The 24,708-nt window shown below is 41.1% G+C and overlaps 1 protein-coding gene across 2 annotated transcripts in view; it reads right to left on the minus strand.

The window, feature by feature from the left end:
- The window catches only part of SYNPR (synaptoporin), a 313,578-nt gene that overhangs the window by 157,777 nt on the left and 131,093 nt on the right, over positions 1-24,708 (minus strand). The window contains exon 1 of one of the 2 annotated variants that reach the window (XM_029049708.2): positions 5,663-5,879. The exons of the other annotated variant lie outside the window; for it this stretch is intronic. Coding sequence (XP_028905541.1) covers positions 5,663-5,686 — 24 coding nt within the window. The 5' untranslated portion in view covers positions 5,687-5,879. Of the gene's footprint in view, positions 1-5,662; positions 5,880-24,708 lie in introns of those variants that run through there. 2 annotated transcript variants of the gene reach the window in all.

Here is a 24,708-nt window from a genome sequence, read left to right on the forward strand (position 1 = left end):
AAGTCAGGGAGAGGACTGGGCTTGGGAGGGAAGATAAGGAGCTCAGTTTTGGTCATGTTGAGTTTTAGGTGGTGGGCAGACATCCAGGTAGAGACGTGTTGGAGGCAGGAGGAGATACGAGCCTGAAGGGAGCGGGAGAGGACAGGGGCAGAGATCTGTGTGTCATTTGCATAGAGATGATAGTTGAAGCCGTGAGAGCAAATGAGTTCACCGAGGGAGTGAGTGTATATGGAGAACAGAAGAGGGCCAAGAACAGACCCTTGGGGAACCCCAACAGTTAGAGGATGGGAGGGGAAGGAGGAGCCTGCAAAGGAGACCGAGAATGACCGGCCAGAGAGATAAGAGGAGAACCAGGAGAGAACGGAGTCCGTGAAGCCAAGGTGAGATAAGGTGTGGAGGAGAAGGGGATGGTTGACAGTGTAAAAGGCAGTTGAGAGGTCAAGGAGGATTAGAATAGAGTAGGAGCCATTTGATTTGGCCAGAAGGAGGTCATGTTACATTAATTTCCTCTCCACCAACTCTTTTCTCAACCCTCTGCAGTCTGGTTTTCAACCTCTCTACTCCATGAGGCTGCTCTCTCCAAGGTTGCCAGTGACCTCTTTACCATGTCCAAAGAACTATACTCTTTCCTAATACTCCTTGATATCTCTGCTGCTTTTGACATTTTTGACATCTTTCTGAAGCATTCATTCATTCAGTAATATTTATTGAGGGCTTACTATGTGCAGAGCACTGTACTAAGCACTTGGAAGGTACAATTCGGCAACAGATAGAGACCATCCCTGCCCAATAATGGGCTCACAGTCTAAACAGGGGAGACAGACAGCAAAGCAAAACAGAACAAAACAAAACACTGTTTGTCCCACTTTTCTCCTCTCCTCAAAACTCTCTTTTGGCCTCAATGGTCTCCACCATCTGGCCCCACCCTACTTAGCTGGTCTTTTCACCTTGCTATTCCTCAGCTCACTGTCTCCATTCTCTCAAGCCAACCTTGTAACTAGTCCTCACGCTCAACTTTTTCCCATCCCTTTCCTTGCTCATGCTGTTCCCCTAGCTTGGAACTCCCTCCCTCCCCACTGACAGACAGATCACGGCTACTACAATTCCATCACATTTTGAGTCGTCTTGCAATTAGCCTCCTTTTAAAGCCAAACTTTTAAGGATCAACAGACCCCAGCATCAGAACTATTGTGCCTTGGATGTGAAGAGCTTGCATTTTTTAGAGCGAGGTACTGAGCTCTCATTTTTACTATAGTGATGGAAAAATCAGATTTGGCAGTGCTCCAACTTTTATTCTTGGCATATGATGTTTTTTTTAATCCCAACTACTGGACAGGTGGTACTCAGGCGTGTCTCTTTTATTGAGCTGCAGTTTAATAGGGAAAAAGTACCTATAGGCCCAGGCCAGGAAAACCATGTGGGAATATCTAAGAATAACCAATTATGCCCAATTAACTTCTGAATGAGTGTTTTCAATGCAAGTCTTTTACAACCAAATGTTTGATTATCAAAATGTTTGTGGACACCATAGCCATCTAACAATAATGTCACATACGAAGGGCATCAAATGATTCATTTTTCCTAGATAATTGGAATTGTGTTTCCCCAAAACTCTAAAAGAATTTTAAGTAGTCATCTAGGAAAACTTTTGTTAGTTCTTTTCCAGAATTTTGGCTAAAAAATTCAACAGTGCAAATTTACACTCACTAGTCACAAAAGAGAATAGTCAACTGGGAGATGACTAGACTTTAATTCGCTCTTAATCTGTAAACATTTGTGGATAGATTAGATAAATTAAATCTCTCTCCAAACTCATCCTATTGGTTTTATTAATTGGTGTCACAGCTTTCTAGAATAAAAATAATCATAATTGTAGAGTCATTCAGTTCTTTTCATATATTATTATTTTAATGTGAGTGTTCTGCTTCTGTGCCCCAAATCAAAGACCATGCCCTAATGTAAAACCCATCATACATTGACATCTCCTTGTTGGTTATGCTTCTTTAATGTTTTATCATATGCTCCGTGAATAACCATTAAGTATATAGATCAACAAATATTGGCTTCTGCATCAGCAATAGAAAATGCAGCGGAAAAATGGAAGGAAAGCAAACCTAAGCAAGATGAAATGTTATTTTTATTGCTACTTATTCTTGGTTTTATTACATAACCTATGGAAGGTCAATCTCATCAAAAGCCCCAAAGTTGATAACCCCTATGAGCTAGCATACATGTTCTTCTTTATGAGATAGGCCACATCTGGTGAACACTTGCTCATTTTATTTAATTAAAAGTGAATGCTTGCTTGATAGCACAAGAAATGTTTAGAACAGTGTATAACCACTTATTGGAAAGTAGATTGAATTTTGCTTTGTTTTTGCATCAGCTCTAACATAACATTTTTTGATACACAGATTTGTCATTTACCTAAAACAGAGCTAGAGGAAGGGGTGAGCCAGAATGAAAGATTTAACAAGCTTGCTTCCAGAAGAAAAAAAAAAAAAAGATCAGTTTGGAAAACATCTTATTGTGCTCTCTCAACTATTTTTAATTAAATGAGTTTTGACACAGAGGGTGTCTGAAGGCATTAAGACATAGGAGATTACTTTAAAGTTTAATCTTATACTAACACTTGAATCAACATTCTTCTAAGGTGAATTTCCTTTGGCACTGAGAGCTCTCTATAGACCCCACTGTAGATAGGTTGTGCCACACTATCCTTTTCAGCTTTTTCATCATTCTATTCCATTTTGGAATTCCAAGCACCTTATTTGCACATATTAAAGTGTTTACTGGAAGATAGATCACATCAAAATCATACCAGAAGAAGGATAACAAAGAATTCAGACTCCTTCAGTTTTAAGACCTAAGAGACCTGAAACATACTGGTTCTGTGCTGTTTATTTTTTTCTACCTAAGACTAATCTGAAATTCACTGACCTAAATTAATTTCAAATATGGAGTATAGTTCTTAGGCATTCAAGAGACGTAGCATGGGGCTCTTGACTCTGGGTTCTGCCATATTGCTGCAAAAGTTTATGGGCAGTCATATTCACCTAGGAATTGCTCATGTTGGAGCAACACTTTCCAATTTCAAATATGAAATGTCATTTTAGCCCTTCCATGCTATCCAAATATTGGAAAGAAAAAAGATGGTGGGGGTGAAGTAAGCTCCTTGTAGGCTTGGAATGTGTCTACTAACTCTGTTGCACTGTACTCTCCCAAGTGCTTAGTACAGTGCTCTGCACACTGTAAGCGTTTAGTGAATGCCACTGATGGATTGATTAAAGTGAAGAGGATGAAGACAACTCTGCAAAGTTTTCCATAAGTACACAGAACCAGACAAAAACAGTGTTTTTCCCTGTTGGTAATCTCATCATTTTTAGGCATTTTTAGACATTGCAATATTTTAGACAATATATCATTTTTAATGAAATCATAATATTTACAAGGCCATGGAATTTAATTGAACGTGAACTAAGATGTACATTGTGTTCAGTTTTTCTTTATCCATATCTTTGTGGGTCCAAAAAATGTGAGGGAAAATACACACAGAATTAGCTGACTGTCACACAGAACCTGCACAGAGAGGAAGGTTGTGTGGGTGTCCGAAGAGTATATATGTCAGCAACATTCGATTATGATAACCTAATAACTTTTGAAGTTATACCAATGGCAAGCTTATATCTATACAGACTTTTACACTCGGGCAGAAATGAAAGTGAGAGGGAAATGATTAGTGCTATACATGGTGATTCGACAGCACCAAATATTGGTAATTTCAATCCCTTGGTATTGTGGTGAAGAAAATAGATCAGTTATTCCATCTTCTCCAGATTCCTAGCAATATTCCCTTCCCAATGTCTTTTCTGCATGGTATCTCCATTCTGAACTAAAACTAATAAGAAGTTAAGCCTTAACTCTGAGCAGAGCCCAATTATTATTATTATTTTTTTTTTAAATTTTACATCTTTGAAACCACACCCTTTTTGTGTAGAATTGTTGCCCTGGAAAAAGCCTTCACAAGTTAAATATAAAACACAGATGAAAGTGTGTATCCTCTAGGACAAAATGAAAATGCTGAAGATACACAATGTGTTCCCATCTACCAAAAGCATTGATTTATATCACTGAAATAGCCTAAGATAAACTTTGTTCATATTCACTGACTTTAAATACAACCTGTTACGAGAGTTGTTAAAGCAAACATGATTACAACAAGAGTTTATGATTGTGGAAAAAAAATGATCAGTGTCTAAGAGCTTACAAAGCATTAATTAACCAAAAGCCAAAGGAAAAAAAAAATCCTACTTCAGAACAATTACAACCACACTATGCCTCAAATTTTCCCAAAGATACCATCTGGAGAATGCTTCTAAATTATGAAGGAGTGCTAAAATTCAAGGTGGGGGAGAGGAGAGATTTATAAATTAACAACATATTTATCATACTTGGCAAAAGTGATTTTTCCTCTTTCTGAATACAAAGAGTAAAAATCCAATTGGAGTAGAAATGAGCAAAAAAGCATTCACATAGAAAGCTCATTTCTTCTTTCAAGAATAGGTTTTAAACTAATAATGAAGGAAAAGCTGTCATTTCTCTTCAAAACTGGGACCATGTCTACCATCCAAAAGGATATTGGCAACTTTTAAGCGTAAATCTCCTAAAATTATCTGGCTATATCTCTGTTCTCCTGAAAGCATTTTAAACTGTGTTTTAATTAACATTTCTAATAATTTCCTACTGTTTATTTCATCAATAGGAAGCCACTGCAACCCAGAGCCAATATTTTGACTTTTTAAGATTAGGAAGTACCATATGTTTTTGTAAGAATAATTAGTTAACAATTAGTATCCAGGACATTTACACTAATTGACTTTATCTTGATTTAATAAATACGGTCTCCAACAGAGATTTCTGATATTCTATCCCTCTATGAAGAAGAGAGGAACCAGTGAATGGATTAAGTATAATGTTGTTAACCATTTCATTCTGATAACCATTCTATTTATTTTTTTAATACCAATGACTTTTTGTTGACTACAGATAGACATATTTTTAAAAAGAAAAGCAGAGTGCCGAGGTATGAAACAAACATAGGCAGATATCAGGCTGTACAGAAAAGACAGAGTAGTAACAACAATTCAGTCACTTGTGTTAATGGCTTCCTAGTGAATGGAAAGATGGTTTAATTGTAATTGACTTTGGAGATCTGACTTATTTTAAACAAAACAGAAAAATCTATATGTCTCTTAGCTTGAAGCTTGTCATAAAGCTACGTTGAATTGGTACATAGCCTCCGATACAACAAACACTATTTTGCAGTTAAAAAGCATTACTAGTTTAGCATATTGAGAAGAAACTTTAATTCAAAAAGCAGCATTTAGCATCGTTACTGCATCTACTGCAGTAAAATATTTTTAAATGGCATTCCATTTTCATACAGCAGAGAATAAGTTTGCTCAAATAGTTTCTTTACTCTGAAAAACAGAAATCAGAAACAGGCTAATGGCTTTATTTAAAAAAATAGCAACACAACACATAGCTCTGTCAGCTTCCACATATGAACACAGGGAAGCCAACTAAAAAAGAATGAGATCACTGAGAGATTTCAAAAATGTGATTTGAAAAGAAATAGAGTTGCACAAAAAATATTACTTACCGGAGCAAATATCACCATACACATTTACAAAAGAATGTGTATTCCAATTTCCCTTTCCTGAAATAAAACAGAGGTTGTCTCATACTAAAAATACAGTCTTCCAAAAGCTGCTCAGTCCACAGCACCAGCTTCTTGTCCCTCTTTTTATGAAGCAAATAAGGAGAGCAAGAAAATCAATGCTGAGGCAAAGTGAGATGTTATACCAATCAGGCAGCAGCTTCAGCCTTATTTGCAGAGGGATGGCAAAATGGTCATGTTATTAGACAGTGACTACACACACCCAGACGAAGTACAGGAATCTGGTACTTTCCCTGGGTGAAAGGCTGAAGTCTTTGTTGTTGTGTAGTTATCACCATGGCAAGCTGTAAAGATTCAGCTTATTGCTCACTACTGTAAATGCAGGACTGCTTTTTATGAACCTGTATGGCAAGAAGGAATCATTTCCTCCCATTTGATTTGGTGAGTTCCCAGAACTCACAAGCACCTTAGTGCCTAAAAATAGATGTTTCTACTATTAAAAAGACTAGTGAATAAACACATTTTACATTCTAAAGTCTTATGAATAGGTTTATATTCATTAAATGTTGGGTATATTCACATATTTCTCTTAAAAAACGGTGGATCTTTTACTACCCTAGAAATATTAGACATTGCTTCTGCATTATTCCATAAACGTCATTTGGAACCATCCTTTGAGAAGACTCAGGAGTTGAATGTGCTCCATGTTGCTTTCTTTCAACTGTATGCAAATTTCTTTCTATTGGATCTTTTCTAGACTAGACTATGACTAGAGGAATGGCTTGGCAGATTTTTAGAAGTCCTGCCCAATTTGACCTCCTGTGATAAACTTTGATCATTTTCCTAGTTGATCAACCTAATATAAGGAGACACTGGACCTATTCCCTACCAACCAACGAAGGAAGCTGAGTTTCAGAATCTTTAACTCCCATGCCTTGCTCTTTGACTTATTTTAATCTGTCAACAGTTTTGCTCCCATGCCTCTGGTCTATAAGCTCATCCTCTAGACTATAAACTTGTTGTGGACAGGGAACGTGTCTGCTGTACTCTGCCAAGCACTTAGGAGAGTGCTCTGCATACTGTAAGCACTCAATAAGTATGATTGATTGATTGATTCCACAGCTTCCTCCTTTCAGCTTCTCTCATCTAGCTTCAGCACTTCACTTCCTCATGGGTTTAGACTACTCACAGACCTACTCTGCTGATTCAAAGGACAGTTGGCACTGTAAGCAGCAGGAAAAGATTCCCAATAAATCATACTAGGATAGGGGGTGCAGCCTCTATACCCTAAACCCTATACTCTATATGAGAAGCAGCATGGCTTAGTGGAAAGAGCACGGGCTCGGGAGTCAGAGGTTGTGGGTTCCAAACGCTGCTCTGCCACTTGTCAGCTGTGTGACTTTGGGCAAGTCACTTAACTTCTCTGTGCCTCAGTTACCTCATCTGTAAAATGGGGATTAAGACTGTGAGCCCCATGTGGGACAACCTGATTACCTTGTATTTACCCCAGAGCTTAGAACAGTGCTTGGCACATAGTAAGCACTTAACAAGTACCATCATTATTATTATTATTATTATTATCCAGGCTTTGATTTTCTCCACTCACTGAAAAGAAGGGAGCAACTCCTGGCACCAGATGTTTCATTCTTTTCAGCCTGAAATAGCTCACTCCACTCAATTGTCAGCTCCTCTGCTAGACTGTAAGCTCCTCTGCCAGATGGCAAATTTTGTAAATCCAGGGATTACATCTACTAACTCTCATGAGTTCTGCCAAATGCTTAGCACAGTGCTCTGCACAGAGGAAGTGCTCAGGAAATACTATTGATTGATTAAAAAAGAAGCCATCATAGTCATCAGAGATAGAGATCCCAGACAACATAATGCACACATAGTACTGCTCTCTACTCAAAATTTATCCCACCACATAAACTCTCACCATGGTAAATGACCATCTCTGGTCATTCATTCTTTCAATCATATTTATTGAGTGCTTACTGTATATAGAGCACTGTACTAAGCGCTTGGGAAAGTACAATACAACAATAAACAGTGACATTCCCTACCCACAGTGAGCTCATAGTCTAGAGTCAGGGACACAGACAGCAATACAAATAAATAAAATTACAGATATATACATAAGTGCTGTGGGACTGGGAGGAGGGGGGAAGAGCAAAGGGAGCAAGTCAGGGTGACACAGAAGGGAATGGGAGATGAGGAAAAGTTAGTCTGGGAAGGCCTCTTGGAGGAGATGCGCCTTCAATAAGGCTTTAAAGGTTGGGGGAGTAATTGGTGGATTTGAGGAGGGGGGGTATTCTAGCCAGAGGCAGGACATGGGCCAGTGGTCGGCTATGACAGGCGAGATCGGGGCACAGGGAGAAGGTTAGCAATAGAGTGAAGTATGCAGGCTGGGTTGTAGAAGGAGAGAAGCGAGGTGAGGAAGGAGGGGCAAGGTGATGGAGTACTTTAAAGCCAATAGTGGTCATGTTCTGATAACAACTTTGGAAAGAATCTAGCTGAGAGGAAAGAAGGGACAGGTAGAAGCCCCCCCAGATAGATTCCTCCAGGCAATAGCTCCTCTTTGATGGACTTTACACCCTACAGTGTGGCCCAGTTCACCCAGGGCAGGCTTCAGGCATTCTACCACCAAAAAGAGATGGTCCCCACCTTCCACATGATGCTACGTTATGTACACATACATCTTAACGTAATCACATAAAGTGAAAAAGGATAGCATATCTCTGCACCTGTGCTTGTGGTGGCCCCTTGACTGGGCAGTTTGGTTGGAGACCCTGATAGTGGATCACCTCGATCACTCTGCCATCTTTGCGAAGGCTGATGTTATGGCCATCTTTGAAAAGGACACTGGTGCCACCATCTTTGGAAAGGGCGCTGATGTGTCCAACTATAAGACAACACAGGCAGCAACTTTGAGAAGGAGAAGGGCTGGGTAGCCATCATCTTTGAAAGATCCTCACACAGCACTCTCTTCCCACAGCTCTCTGATGTGACAGCTCACCTCACGTACCATCTGCAGCTGGTCCTGAGTTTGCCTTTAGCTCAATGCCCATCAACAAATGAGTGGCATTTCTGATGCTGACACCCTACTTTGCACCGCTGAGTCAGGGTTTGCTATTGTGCCTCTCTACTTCTGTGAACTAAATCTGGTACAACCTCCATAAATCCGAGGCACACAGTTACTACAAGGGCATGAAGGCTAAGTGTTTATTTAATTTATATTATATTGGCTAGAGTTTGCAGGTCCGGGCATTATATTTTAATGATGTACAGAAAAATGAAAACACCCCAGGCATGTGGAGGATGCCAGAAAATCTGAGCCTTCGAAACCTGAGGCAATTGAAAGACAAGCTAGGGCAGTGAAGACTTGTGGTTCCACACTGTAAAAGTGGAGCCTCTTATCTTCCCCACCAGGGCATAGTTCCCCATAAATATCAGGATCATCTCAATTCAAGTAGGGTAACTTAGTTTGGGGGGAACACTGCATTCTGTAATGTGTAGCTTTTATGTTGCATCTCCATGTCCCACTTGAGAGTTGTTGCTTAGTAGAAATTAAGTATGGACCACAGGCTTTTGTCAGAATATCAAATCAACCATAAATTGAGCCTTATTTGGACACTCTGTCCTGTATTTTTTTAATCAGCAAAATCAAGATCAACCTCTTCATTCAGACATTTCGATAACCACTTTCTCTGGCATATTACTGACACTTTAAACAAGATTCCACTGAGGAAACATATCCTTGAGGATAAAGATTAGCCTTGTTATTGCTCCTGTAATATTCATCGATTTTAAAAGTAATACTGAAGACTGGAAGTTTCTAAAGTAACATTTTGACATAGATGTCTCAAAAAACTGGAGCCATCTGTTTCTTCCAAAATCCACAGGAGATGATAAAATTAGCAAGGCTAATTTTTAACCTGGTTAGCTTTTCAACCTTATTCCTTCTACTGCGCATGGCTTTTAGGCAATTTCAAACAGAAGTGGGACACATGATGAAGTCAGGGGTGTTGGTCCACTCCTTCATTGACATAATCTCCTAATAAATGCAACAGCTAGCTTCTCTTGACTGCTACCATTTCTAAAAAAGGTTCTTTCAGACCTGCGTCGTATAGTGTTGGCCAGTTGGTGGCCCTGCTTTGTAAAGATTTAACATCCTTGACAGGGAACAAACATAATAAGGGAAAATTCCACACCACTACCAATAGTTCCATTGTCTGGGGGTAATCAAAGAAAAGAAAGCTATTTTGGCCACACCAATAGGTAACCCTCAGGTTAGCTGAAGCTCATCCATATAGCTTAAATAACCATTTCAGCTCTTTTGAGCTGGAGCAATGAGAACATTCACATCCCATTGCACATTCTAGACACTTATGGAACAACTTGCTGATTTTCAACAGTGACTTTTATATTCCTATCCAACCCAGATTCTAGCAAGGACAGATTGCAGCCATGAATGTATTTTTCTTTGAATAGCTATGTATTTTTCCAAGGTGGGAACAGTGGTATCCATTGGGAAAATACATGTCCCTTTCTCTGTCACTCTCAGGAGGGTATAACAAGCTCTCTCCCTTTCTTGTCACCTCTCAAAAGCAAATATATGTAAAATGAGAAATGTAGCTGATTTTCTACCTGAATATTTATTAGATTAGATAGTTAGACTTATCTAGCAAAAAGCTTAAGGCATTGTGCAGACACCAGTATTACAAACATCTAACACATTTGAAAAGGAGAATGAAAGAAAAGGGGATAATAGAGAGGAGGGATAAAAATGGGAAAAAGGGCAAGACACTGCAGGTAATACAAATTGCAGATGTGTATCTGAAATGCATGGGCAGTCTTTGTTCTGCCCAGGCTCAAAGAGAGATGGAGGAGCCAATCAAATTTAGAGTAACTTGGAAACGCTCAAGCCTGGTCCATTTAGGGCTGGAATTGAGGAAGCCTAAGGCACTGAAATCTGGAGTAGGCTAGAGGCAGTGGCCTGGGGCTGCCTTGAGGCACCACACTACATTCTCTGTGTCATACCCCCGAAAATGCTACTGGGCTTAAGAGAGGGCCCCTGGGCTGGATAAAGCACGGGCCTGGGAGCCAGAGGATCTAGGTTCTAATTCCGGCTCTGCCACTTGCCTGCTCTGTGGCCTTCGGCAAGTCACTTAAATTTTCTGTGCCACAGTTGAAATCCCATATCTTTTCCCCCACTAGCTCAGACTGTGAGCCTCATGTGAGACAAGGACAATGCACAACCTGATTATCTTATCACCTCAGAACTTAAAACAGTTCTTGATACATAGTAAATGCTTAATAAATGCCACACACACACACACACACACCCCTCCCCCCCCAACCCAGACTGGAGATAATGGAGCCTCAGGCTGTGTGAAGAGAGAAGTGGGACCTAACAAAACCTGGAAGAAATGGGCTGTGTAAAACTGAGTCATGGCCAGACTGGCCTCAGGTTTGAGACTCAGTGCCAGTCAGAGGAAGTGGAAATTGGAAATTGGAGCCAAATCAAAGTGGCTCTACATGGTACAGCCCATACTTTCAAGAGCAACTAACCCAGATGCCCTATTTTAGCCTGGACAGTCTCAAAGTTTAGGGTCCTGTCCCACTTTCCACTATTTGATTCTTTGGGATGGTTTTATATCTCAAAAAAAAATGGCTAAGAGTTGTAAGTCCCAGAGCCAATAAGATATGGAAGAGCAGGGGCCAGATGAGGGGGAAGAAAGAGAAAGATGGTGAGGGAAAAAGGGAAGAAGAGGGCAATGATTACACAAAGGGGAAGGAAATGAAAAAAGCAAGGAAGAGTTAGGAGAGGGTCAGGAGGAGATGGGTAGAGGTGACAAGATCAGTGATATAGGTTTGGAAGAGAGAGCATGGGGAGCAAAGTTAGGACTGAGAAAGAGATAGAGAGAAAAAGGGAGGAAATGTGAAAGTGGATAGAGAGGGAATGGTGGAAAAGGGGGATAGGGAGTAAATCACAGAAAAATAGAGCTGAAAGCATCCACAATAGACTGTGTGTTCCAGTCTCCTGCCTCCAACAAATTGATGTCTAAACTATTCAGGAAAGTCAGTTGATGATTTTTTTTTTATCCAAGAGTAGACAACCAAGGGTGCCCATGAATTTCAGATACATACCTGTAATTTGAATTACCTGCAATATCCTGCCCTTTTTCCCATTTTTATCCCTCCTATTATCCCCTTTTCTATTGTTCTCTACCAAGCACTTAGTATAGTGCTCTCCACAGAGTAAGCACTCAATGAATACTGTTGATTGCTTGACTGATTAAATTAAAGCTAATAAATGGTTTTGTTCATCATGCTAATTGAGAATAAAAGGAAATGGGTTTAAATTAGATCAGGAGAGATTTTGGTTGGGAGCAGGAAGAACATTTTGATTATCAGATTGGAATGGGCTGCCAAGAGTGATTCTTGTTTCTTTCAATCAGTCAATCATATTAATCAATCAATCAAGTGCTTGGTAGAGCACCTTTACTCTCCATCCAAACTGCTGTAACATTAATCCCTTGATTACTGTATCAGCCTCCTTGCTGACCTCCCTGCCTCCTGTCTACCCACTCTAGTCCCAACCTCACGCTACTGCCCAGTGGAAAGAGCATGGGCTTTGGAGTCAGGGCTCATGAGTTCGAATCCCAGCTCTGCCACTTGTCGGCTGGGTGACTGTGGGCAAGTCACTTAACTTCTCTGTGCCTCAGTTCCCTCATCTGTAAAATGGGGATTAAGACTGTGAGCCCCACGTGGGACAACCTGATTCCCCTATGTCTACCCCAGCGCTTAGAACAGTGCTCGGCACATAGTAAGCGCTTAACAAATACCAACATTATTATTATTATTATTATTTTTCTACAGAAAAGTTCAGGCAATGTTTCCCTACTCCTCAAGAACGTCCAGTGGTTGCATATCCACCTCTGTACCATATAGAAACTCCTAACCATTGGCTTAGTAACCATTTGCTACTCTTCAACTAAAACCCAGCCTAAACACTTTGCCCCTCTGCTAACCTTCTCACTGTATCTCAATCTCACCTATTTCACCACCATCCTCTCACCCACATCCTGCCTCTCACCTGGAATGCTCTCCCTCCTCATATTCGACAGACAATTTCTCTCCCCCACTTCAAAGCCTTATGGAAGGCATATCTCCTCCAAGAGGCCTTCCCTGACTAAGTCTTCTCTTCCTTTTCTTCCAATTCCTTCTGTGTCACCCTGACTTGCTTCCTTTATTCACCCCTGTTCCATCCCCACAGCACTTATGTATATATATCTTTAATTTATTTACTTATTTTTATTAATGTCTGTCTCCTCCTCTAGTCTGTAAGCTCATTGTGGGCAGCTCCCAAGCACTTAGTACAATGCTCTGCACACAGTAAGTACTTAATAAATATGATTGACTGATTGACTGACACTCATGACCATGGAGAGAGGAAAGGGGCAGAAGGCGGACTGGAAGGGGTCAAAAGAAGAGAAGAAATGGAGGCAGTGGGTGTAAACAACCTTTCAAGGAGCTTGCACAGAAAGGATAGGAGGGAGTTGGAGCAACAACTGTAAGATGCAGTGGGATTGAGATAGGATAGGGGAGATCCCTTCTGATTTCCCATCCTCCTGTCTCTCCCCGCTTGAGTCTATACTTTACTCTGCTGCCCGGATTATCTTTTTACAGAAACACTCTGGGCATGTCACCCCCCTCCTCAAAAATCTCCATTGGTTGTCTATCAACCCTCGCATGAAGCAAAAACTCCTATTGGCTTCAAAGCTCTCCATCACCATGACTCCTCCTACCTCACCTTCCTTCTCTCCTTCTACAGCCCAGCCAGGACACTCCGCTCCTCTGCCGCTAACCTCCTCTCTGTGCCTCGTTCTTGTCTGGCCCGCCATCGACCTCTGACCCACGTCCTACCTCTGGCCTGGAATGCCCTCCCTCCTCACATCTGCCAAAATAGCTCTCTTCCCCCCTTCAAAGCCCTACGAGAGCTCACCTCCTCCGGGAGGCCTTCCCAGACTGAGCCCCCCTTTTTTCTCTGCTCCTCCTCCCCTTTGCCCGTACTCCCTCCCTCTGCTCTACCCCCTTCCCCGCCCCACAGCATTTGTGTACACTTGTACATATTTATTATTCTATTTATTTTATTAAAGATGTGTATATATCTATAATTCTATTTATCTATTTTAATGCTAATGATGCCTATTTGGTTTTTTTTGTTGTCTGTCTCCCCCTTCTAGACTGTGAGCCTGTTGTTGGGTAGGGATCATCTCTATCTGTTGCTGAATTGTACTTTCCAAGCACTTAGTACAGTGCTCTGCACACATTAAGTGCTCAATAAATATGATCGAATTGAATGAATGAATGAATATGGTTGATTGAAGGCAGAAGGGAAGGTGTCATCATAATGTTTACAGTCAGGGAGGGAAGAAGAGTGGCAAAAATGTTTTTATAAGGTATGAAGGACTGGGGATGGAGGTGTAAGTAGAAGGGATAGATTTTTGAAAGCAGGATGAAAGAATGGATGAAGAGGTATGAGGGAGTTAGGGAGGTAAAACAGAGATTTGGGGAGACATTTTCAGCCAGGGGTCAGAAATTAGCAATCTGTTCTTTTTGGCATAACATTCACAGACAGACTAAGCACTGCTTGCACCCATGTAGATAAGAACACTTAACCATCTGATTGTGTCCTCCTGGAGGCCTCTTGATTAGCTCAGTCTGCCTAATTGACATCTTCTGGGTTGGAGTGCTTCAAATGCTAACAATCTATCAGGTGGGATTTCTGAAATTCACTTTGGGGCAATAGTAAAGGTATATGGTGTCACAAATCCATGTCTTCACTGTGCTTCACTTCACTTCACTGTCTTCACCCCACAAATTTTGGATTGAAGTGAAATATTGGTGGACCCCATGAATGTTCACATAAAAAGTGGATATTTCAAGTGGAAAAATCCTCTTAGTGGTTTGCACAGTATCTCTTGCACACTCTCATTATTGTTAGTCATGCTCTTGCAGGTGCATGAAGTGTAACTTCTCTGTGCCTCAGTTCCCTCATCTGTAAAATGGGGATTAAGACTGTGAGCCCCACGTGGGATAACCTGATTTCCCTGTGTTTACCCCAGCGCTTAGAACAGTGCTCTGCACATAGTAAGCGCTTAACAAATACCAACATTATTATTTGTAACAAGTAAGTGGGCAGAGGTACAACTCATTGAGAAGTGCATGTACGGTCTTCGTCCATCTTAGACAGCTACAGGTAAAACTAGGATTAGAACAAAAGCCTCCTGATTCCCAGAGCAGTATGCTTTCTGCTGGACCAATAAGAGGGCTATGTTTTATGGACATATATGTTATACATATACAAAACACACACACACGCACATTGTGTTTCTTTCCATTTTTCTCGGTGGACTCATTTCATCAGGATATTGATGGGTTAAAAGGTCATTACTCCTGTTGTCTATTTCTTACATCACATATAATGATTAAGGATAAGGGCTTTCTTTAGAGAATAAACCCATTATTATTATTCAAGTGGTTAGTACAGTTCTCTGCACACAGTAAGCACTCAATAAATATGATTGAATGAATGCCCACAATGAGCTTGAAGTCTAGAGCAGGAGACAGACTTTATTAAAAGCACATCTCCTCCAAAAGACCTTCCCCAACTAAACCCTCATTTCCTCTTCTTCCATTCCCTTCCACATCACCCTTTCACTTGTATTTGCACCCTTTAGTCACCCTCCCTCAGCCCCTCAACCCTTATGTATGTACCATTAATTATTTATTTATACTAATGTCCGTCTCCTGCTCTAGACTTCAACCACTGGAAATTTTTGAGGAGGGGAGTGACATACCCAGAGTGAAGAGTAAGAAATCTTATTTCTAAAGCCTCTACTCAAGGCAGCAAACTCTTTCTCTGGATCTCTGGTCTGTCTGCACCTGTTGCAACAGTCCAATGGCAGATCAATCAATTAATCAATGTATTTATTGAGCACTTACTGTGTGCAGTGAACTGTACTTGGGAGAATACAACAGAATTGGTAGACAAGTTCCCTGCCCACAAGGAGTTTTGTTTGAGACTGTTTCACTAAAACTCTTACATGTCTATCTTGTCTTCCCAACTGGAATATGCCCCATTTCAGCACACCATACAGGAGCTATTTGAATCTTGTACTATTGTCCCTGGCTTCCAAGCTAAATGCAAGTTTTACCACCATATATACATCAGACATCACCACATGTTTGTATAAATCCCTTTTGATATGAAACTTCTTGTCTTATATTTTATCTTTCATGCTCACTAAAGCCTTGTCAAGCTTCTTGATTCGGCTTTCTCCTTTTTGTCTATCAGTGCCTTGCTGGATAGTGTATCACCTGTGTGATGAATGAAAAGCTTTGGTCACATGTAGGACTTCCCAGGAGTAGGATGTTACATATCTTCCTTTTCTTCAGGTTTATTGTCAGTACCTATCACTGTGCTGACTCTGTAAAGCAATTTATAATCATCTGCATGTTTTCTTGTGTGGGGCCTCCAGAGAAAAGTGATAAGGATATCAGTTTCTGGATAGTATGATGTTACAAATAACCTGATGTGTTGGAAGAGTTCCCCAGTGGACTGGAAGCAAATTTTGTCAGAAGCTTCAGCTTTCTGGTTCCATATGACCACACTGGAGGATGCGAGAGCTTGAACAGGGCCAATTAACTGAACTTCTCATCTTTCCCCCTAAACCTTCCCCTCCTCTTACCTTTCCCACTGCTGTCCATAGTACCATAATCTTCTTTGGGTCAGAAGCAGCAACTTTGATGTCATCTGACTCCTCACAGTCTTTTCTCCAATGGTAGCTCATCCCTTTCTGCATCAAACAGAAACTGCTGATCATCAGCTTTAAGGCACTGAATCAGCTCTCTCCCTTCCACTTATCCTCCCTCCTCTACAGCTACAATCCACGCCATGCACTTTACTCCTCTAGTACCAACCTACTCACTGTGCCTTGCTCTCATCTCTCTCACCATGGATCACTTTCTCACTCCTTCCCCTTCACATCCAATGGACCATCACTCTCCTCAACTTCGAAGTCTACTAGAAACACATCTCCTCCAGGAAGCCTCCTCTGATTAAGCTCTCATCTCTCCAACTTATTTCCTTCCCTATCACATCATCTATGCACTTCAGTCCTTACCATCTAAGTATTATGGTCCCCCCACCGCCACCTGCTCACAGCACTTATGTACACATACTTAAAATGGGCTGCTAATTCATTCTAATTCATTTTAGTGTCTGTATTTCCACCGACAACACTTGGCAGCATAAGTGCAGAAGTGAAGGAAGTGAACTGCAGAGGTGAGCCAGAGCTGGAGGTTGGCTATCATCATCATCAGTGGTATTTATTGAACACTTACTTTGTGCAGAGCACTGTGCCAAGTGCTTCGGAGACTACAACAGAGTTGGTAGACACATTTTTTGCCTACAATAACCTTACAGTTTATGGGGGAGACAGATATTAATGTAAATGATTGATAATATATAATTCATAGATATGTACATAAGTTTTGTGGGTGTGGGTTACTGGTGTGAAATCAATGAAATGGCAGGGGAATGAGGGAGTTGAGTTTGGCAGAGAGATTAGTGATGAAGACATGGATTTGTACTTCAAGAGAGGGGGTTTAGGTAAGGTGTCTAAATGCTACATGATAAACTGGGATCAGTGGGGAAGATTGAGAGATCAGAAGTCTCTGTGTAGGGGCCAGAACAGTTTTGCAGGGAGATAGTGTGTGGGAGAGAAGGCAGGTGAGGAGTTCTTTTGTTTTGTTTTGTTTTTAAATCATATTTGTTTAGCCGTTACTATGTGCAAGGCACTGTTCTAAGCATTGGGGTAGCTACAAAGTAATCACAGCCTTAATCCTCATTTTACTGATGAAGTAACTTAGGTAAGTTAAGTGACTTGCCCAAGGTCACTCAGCAGACAGGTGACACAGGTGAGATTAGAACCCAAGTCCTTCTGACTCCCAGGCCCATGCTCTATCCACTAGGCCACACTGTGGTTGTCCTTGACTCCTCTCTCTCATTCAACCCACATATTCAATCTATTACTAAATCATGTCAGTTCGATCTTCACATCACTAAAATCCACCCTCTCCTCTCCATCCAAATAGCTACCACGTTAGTTCAAGCACGTGTATTATCCCACCATGATTTACTATATCAGCATCCTTGCTGCCCTCCTTGCCTCCTTTCTCTACTCCAGTCCATACTTCTCTCTGCTGCCAGCATCATTTTTCTACAAAAAGGTTCAGGCCATATTTCCCCATTCCTCAAGAACCTCCAGTTCCCATCCACCTCCGTAACAAACAGAAACTCCTTACCATTGACTTTAAAGCACTCAACCACCTTGCCCCCTCCTCCCTCACCTCGCTACTCTCCTACTGCACCTAGCCCGTACACTTCGATCTTCGAATCCTAACCTTCTCATTGTATCTCAATCTCATCTATCTCTCCACTGACCTCTTGCCCACATCCTATCTCTGGCCTCGAACACCCTCCTTCTTATCTGACAGACAGTTTACTCTCCCCTACTTCAAAGTTTTATTTAAGGTACATCTCATCCAAGAGGCCTTCCCTGACTAAGCCTTCCTTTCCGCTTCTCCTAATCCTGCTTCACCCTGGCTTGCTTCCTTTTTCATCACAACCACCCTCCCACCCCCACAACACTTTTGTACATATCCATAATTTTACTTATTTATATTAATGTCCATCTCTCCCTCTAGATTGTAAGCTCATTTTGAGCAAGGAATGTGCTGTTATATTGTTATATTGTATTCTCCTAAGCACTTAGTACAGTTCTCTACATACAGTAAGCACTCAATAAATTCCAAGCGCTCAGTACAATGCTCGGCACACAGTAAGCGTTCAATATGTAGGATTGAATGAATGAATGAATAAAAATGATTGATTGGGAACAGGGAAGATGGGCGAAAGCTGTCACGGTGCATTACTGGGGGGTGGAGGAATGTTGAGGGCAATGGCGAGATATGCGAGGGATGTGGTAGCTTTAGAGAAAAAATGGTGAAATCACAAGTCCTCAAGTACAGCAGCTTCAAGACCCTGATCCTGAAATATCCACAGCATTACAGTCCCTGAATGGCTGCCATTTTCCAATAGGCATGTCATACTGGATCTATCCAATCCTCTAGCTAGCCCAATATTGCATCACCAACATTGGCACCATAATGCTTGGAAGAGCAATGTAATAATGGTCGCTCCCCTTCTGTCTCTCCTAATATTTTGGAGTCCACCAACTAATATCCTTAACCTTTCCCTCTATGTCATTGCTTCCTCCAGCAACCCATTATTTCTCCAAATCCTTCTCAAACCTGATATTTTCAACCTATTTTACCACCAGCTGTGTGAAGTGGTTCCTTTAATTTGTTTTTAGTCAACAGGCTTCAGTCACTGGCTCTTTATTGTTCTGGGATTTGGTAACAACAATTTTGTGTTTAATAATAATAATGTTGGTATTTGTTAAGCTCTTACTATGTGCAGAGCACTGTTTTCTAAGTGCTGGGGGAGATACAGGGTACTCAGGCTGTCCCACTTGAGGCTCATAGTCTTAATCCCCATTTTACAGATGAGGTAACTGAGGCACAGAGAAGTTAAGTGATTTGCCCACAGTCACACAGCTGACAAGTGGCAGAGCTGGTATTCGAACTGTTGTGGATCGCCTCAAGATGGCGATGGTGAGGCCAGCCTCAACCCCAAGTCAGGGGACCTGTGCCATGTGACCTGTAAAATGCCTGCGCCATTGCCTGTGCCATGTGGACTGTAAAATGGCCACACTACGTGAAACTCCTCCACCATGTGCCACTTCAAACTTCGTGCGCCACTCTCGCGTGGACCGGTCGGGTGTCACGGGATCATGAAAGTGCTTACTGATTGGTTACTGTTACTATGTGTGCCTAGCCCCGATTGGGTGCCCTGTGCCAGTCGGGGGGTTCGCCGTACCAATAAAGCTGGCAGGGCGGCCCGGGATCGGGGTGCTGCGGTCACTCGTACCCCACTGGGGTGAACAGGCTGCTCGCCACTTTCCTACTGTCCTGTTCTTTGACCCGTTCTCTCGGAGTCTTTCGTCTCTTCATCGACTAAACGAACTCTTTCTAATTTGTCTAATTTTTGTTGATAACAGAACCCATGACTATTCGAACCCATGACCTCGGATTCCCAAACCCGTACTCTTTCCACTGAGCCACATTTACCCAGCCCACACTCTTCATCACTGCGTAGACTTCAAACGTTCCCTCTTAGGCTTCATCTTTCCAAATGGAAGAATCCTTATCTTTTCCATTTTATGAGAGCTTTTCAAAACCTTTGACCATTTTGGCTTTCCTTTTCTAAATCTTATCCAACTTCATTATGTTATTACTAAGGTCTGTTGATCAGAACTGTAGTCAGCTGTGAACATGCCATGGTTTTTATTCAGTGGCAAAACTATGTCATAATTTGTTTTCTATCCCCTTCCTTGGCGATACACAGAATTTTGTGGTTCTTGAAATTGCTCCCTGCACTTCTCTTTAATCTATCACTTCCACTGGATTTTAAGGGCAGGTAGAGTGTCTTTTACTCTTATGAAATGTTTTCCCAGTTGGAGGAGAGGACTCTGCACCCAGTAGGTGCTCAATAAATACTATTGATACTGTCACTGGAAGGATCTTGTTTGATTAAATGAGCTGGATAAGCTACAGAGAAGAGCAACCACATAATCAGGGTGAGGAAACAGCTTTTCTCTAAGGGTAGATTGAAAAGTTTACAACACTTCAGCCTAGAAAGGTGAAGGCTGAAAGGGAACAAAACTGAAGTATAGATGATCATGAAGGATATGGACAAGGCGAACATAGTGTTATTGTTCATCAAATCCCATAGCAACAGGATTAGCAGACACCAACTGAAGCATGAAAGGGCAGGATCAAAACCAACTAAAAGAAAAACTTCTTGCCACAGTGGGTGGCAAATGTTTGATACTTTCTTACCCCGAGAAGTTGAAAGCAGAAAATATGAATAGGTTCAAGACTAGATTGTAAAAATGCAATGAGAAGAGGCCTATAATGAATTATTAGAGGGAAATTTAGGAGATTTAAAGGGAACATGGAGAGACACAGAAATGCTCAAGAAAGCATTCAATCAATTTGTAGATAATAGGGTCACTATGGGTTACTAGAGGTAAAGATTAGGACTATTAGAAGGTTCATACCTAATCCAGGTGGAGAGACATTAAGGAAGGTATACGAACGATTAATCTGTGAAACATCCTTAGGTGTCCCAATTGGAAAAATAATTCTGGACTGGTTGGGTCTAACCCAGTGCAGGATTGCTAATATTCTTATGCAGAAACTCTCTTTGCTCTCCAAAATTTGCATTATTCCCCACATGTATCAGTGCCATCCTTCTGTCAGCTAATGATCCACCCCTTCCTCTACTTGTTCCAATTTCAGCAGGCTAAGAAAAACAAGCATTTTCCTGCAACACATACCCTCTCAATTCTCCCACAAATGCAGGTTTCTGAGAAAAAACAACCAAGTGGAAATACAAAGGAGGGGTGGATATATTACATTTCTTTTAGGCCTGATGACTAATCCTCATCAGGCTCAACCTGATTCATTACAGATGCTGGGTGAGTTGGCCACTGTTCATTTTCATGGCTGTGTCAAACGATATCTGCTTTCCTGAGCTAAGATTTTCAAAACCATTCTTCCATTCAGCTTTATCGATTTGCAGGATCCTTTTTCTCCATCCCTCACATCACATTAAATGTCCTTTCACTGCTGGCTGAAATGATGACTCAGATAGACTTTATTAGTGAGTTGACATTGGTGAGTTGAAAAATATGCTTTATTGGTGAACTGACGTTAGTGAAGATAGAAGGAGAGCTAGAATCATGAGTTTCTATTTGCAATGTTGGCTCTTCTCCAAGAAGGCTCAGTCTTACAAATCATTCCTGCTTTTTTTGACGGAGTTGACATTTCCGTCTAGCTTTGGCTGTGGAGCCTTTTTCTCTGGTGCCAGTTTGAAACTCAGCTCTGCTTCTCCCATATCACCTGTACTTCCACACAGTCTGAGTTCAATTCATAATTAAGGAAGCTTTACCGGTTTTTTCCTCTCCTAAGAGCACTCTTATGACACAGGAAGGGATGCGTCTCTTGAACCCACTGAACTTTGCAATAAGGGCAATGCTAAAAATACACAAAATCCCTTCATACACTAAGAATAGTTATAGAGTAATCATAGCCATGGATAAAATTCCACTTGAGACAGAAAGAGGGATACAAAGATCAGATTCATGCAAGGCATGGGTTTAACCCCAACGATTTTGGGATAACAGCGGAGCCCAATAAGAAATCTAGCAGAAATGAAGCTTCTAGCGCAAGATGAGATGTGACAAGTGGCATAGTAGTACATAAAGGGAGAGGAAGTTTTTCACTTTTCCTCACCTCCCACTTCCTTCTGCGTCACCCTGACTGGCTCCCTTTGCTCTTCCCTGCCCCCTCTCCCTGCCCCACAGCATTTATGTGTATCTGTAATTTTATTTATTTATATTGATGTCTATTTGTATTGATGTCTGTCTCCCCTCCCTCTAGACTGCGAGCTTCATGTGGGCAGGGATTATGTCTCTATTGCTGTATTGTACTTTCCCAAGCACTTAGTACAGTGGTTTGCACACAGTAAGTGCTCAATAAATACGATTGAATGAATGAATTCCCGGACTCAGCTCATTATTTTGATAAACCAGTGTTTGAGCCATTTGATCATAGAATCTTCCTCAAAGACCTGAGGACAGATTCAGTCAAGACTACCCCAGCAAAAAGAAGTGGAGAATTGAGATAATTAGTTACACCATTGAGGCCATGACAAAGCTTTAACTTTATTCCTGAAAACAGAGGGAAAACTGTGTTTGCTTGGATTATCCTGATAAGGTCTCACTATAGATTGGCACAAGAGAAATATGAAGACAGAGGTTGTAATTTACTATGCTTTCTGCATTAATGGAAGAAAAGACAACTGCTAAAATCCTTGATCTAAATCAAAGTGGGCAGGCAGGAACCTACTTTTTTAACAACTTGTGATCAAGTTTCAGTCAAGACTGGCTCTGCCTAAAGTGATAAGGAGCTCATGAACTATATTCCCTCCAAAGAGTAATGTGCTGCTAATCTTTCTATTGTGTGACTGTGGTTGCTGTTGCTGAAGTCTGTCCTTTCCTATCCCCTCCAGCCTTAGGCCAGGGACCAGATCTGAATTTTTATTTTTTTAATGATATTTGTTAAGAGCTTAATATATGCCAGACACTGTACTAAGATCTGGGAAGCAGCGTGGCTCAGTGAAAGAGCATGGATTTGGGAGTCTGAGGTCGTGGGTTCTAAACCCAGCCCCACCACTTAGCTGTGTGACTTTGGGCAAGTCACTTAACTTCTCTGTGCCTCAGTTACCTCATCTGTATAATGGGGATTAAGACTGTGAGCCCCACGTGGGACAACCTGATCACCCTGTATCACCCCTCCCCACCCCCCAGGGCTTAGAACAGTGCTTTGCACATAGTAAGTGCTTAATAAATGCCATCATTATTATTATTATCTGGGGTGGATATAAGATAATCAGGTTGGACACAGTCCATGTCTCACATGGGGCTCACAGCCTTAATCCCCATTTTACAGATGAGGGAACTGAGGCCCAGAGAAGTGAAGTGACTTACCCAAGCTCACACAGCAGACAAGTGGTGGAACAGAGATTGTTATCCTTGCATTCTTCCCAGCACTTAATACACTTTTTCACACCTAATGAATGTCACTGTGATTGCTGTTACATGTTTCATAGATTGAGAAAATGATCTACATTTTTTTTAAAATTTAGGCATAAAATGGCCTTGGTGTTGTAATTAGAATACATCTGACACTCACAAGATGGTCCAACAAAGAAATCATGCATCTTATAAGAGTAAACAATGCAAAGTAAGCCATGTACTTATTTTCAGAAAAGCAGTACATAAAATTTGGGTAAGAGATTATTTAAAGCTTTCATTTTTGTGGGGTTTGCAATACTCAAGCTGAAGAATATGCCATTTTACCTAATACTTTCAAATAAATAGCATGAGATCATCTTTAAATCTGGAAATACTGGAAGAACACTACTTTACACATGGTTTCTTCACGAGAAAACAGGCTCAAGATAGGTGCAACCAGCAAGGATAGTGTTTACAGATGTATGTTTTAAAATTATTTTAAACATATTTGAAACTGAACCTTTGCCCAAAGCAACATGATTTTTTTCTCCCTACAGAAAGCAACCCAGAGTTAATTTACCTTCATTTTTAAAAATTGTTCAGCTATGAAATACAATTCTGACAAAATGTTTCTGAAATGAAGTAGCAGTGACCCCAGGGTCTGACAAAAATAGGTACTCTGAAGCAAAGAACACCCTCACATACCATTTCACAGCCTTTATTGTTCTAACATATGACATGATCCTTACAGTATAGTTAAATAATTCAGTTAAAACCAAAGATAGGTAGGAGGTTGCAGTAACAAAGCTAAGGGAGGACATTCATTTGTTAAAAAGAAACCTAATCAAATGAGTTTCTGGAAAAACAAGTAAGAAAAAACTAAATCTCATTCACCCTGACAGTAATAATAATAGTTATGGTATTTGTTAAGTGCTTACTCTGTGCCAGACACTGTACTAAGTGCTGGGGTGGATACAAGCAAATTGGGTTGGACACAGTTCCTGTCTCACATAGAGTTCACAGTCTCAATCCCCATTTTGCAGATGAGGTAACTGAGGCACAGAGGGGTGAAATGACTTGCCCAAGGTCACACAGCAGACGGTGGCAGAGTCAGGATTAGAACCCATGACCTTCTGACTCCCAGGCCTATGCTCTATCCACTCAGCACCTATTCTATTTTGCTTCTCATGACAGCAGGTGCTCTGTTTCCCAGGTTTCCCGACTACCACTTCCAAGCTCTTTCTGTAACAAAAA

The sequence above is a fragment of the Ornithorhynchus anatinus genome, chromosome X1 (assembly GCF_004115215.2).
Source record: "Ornithorhynchus anatinus isolate Pmale09 chromosome X1, mOrnAna1.pri.v4, whole genome shotgun sequence".
In the NCBI taxonomy this organism is placed as follows: domain Eukaryota; kingdom Metazoa; phylum Chordata; class Mammalia; order Monotremata; family Ornithorhynchidae; genus Ornithorhynchus; species Ornithorhynchus anatinus.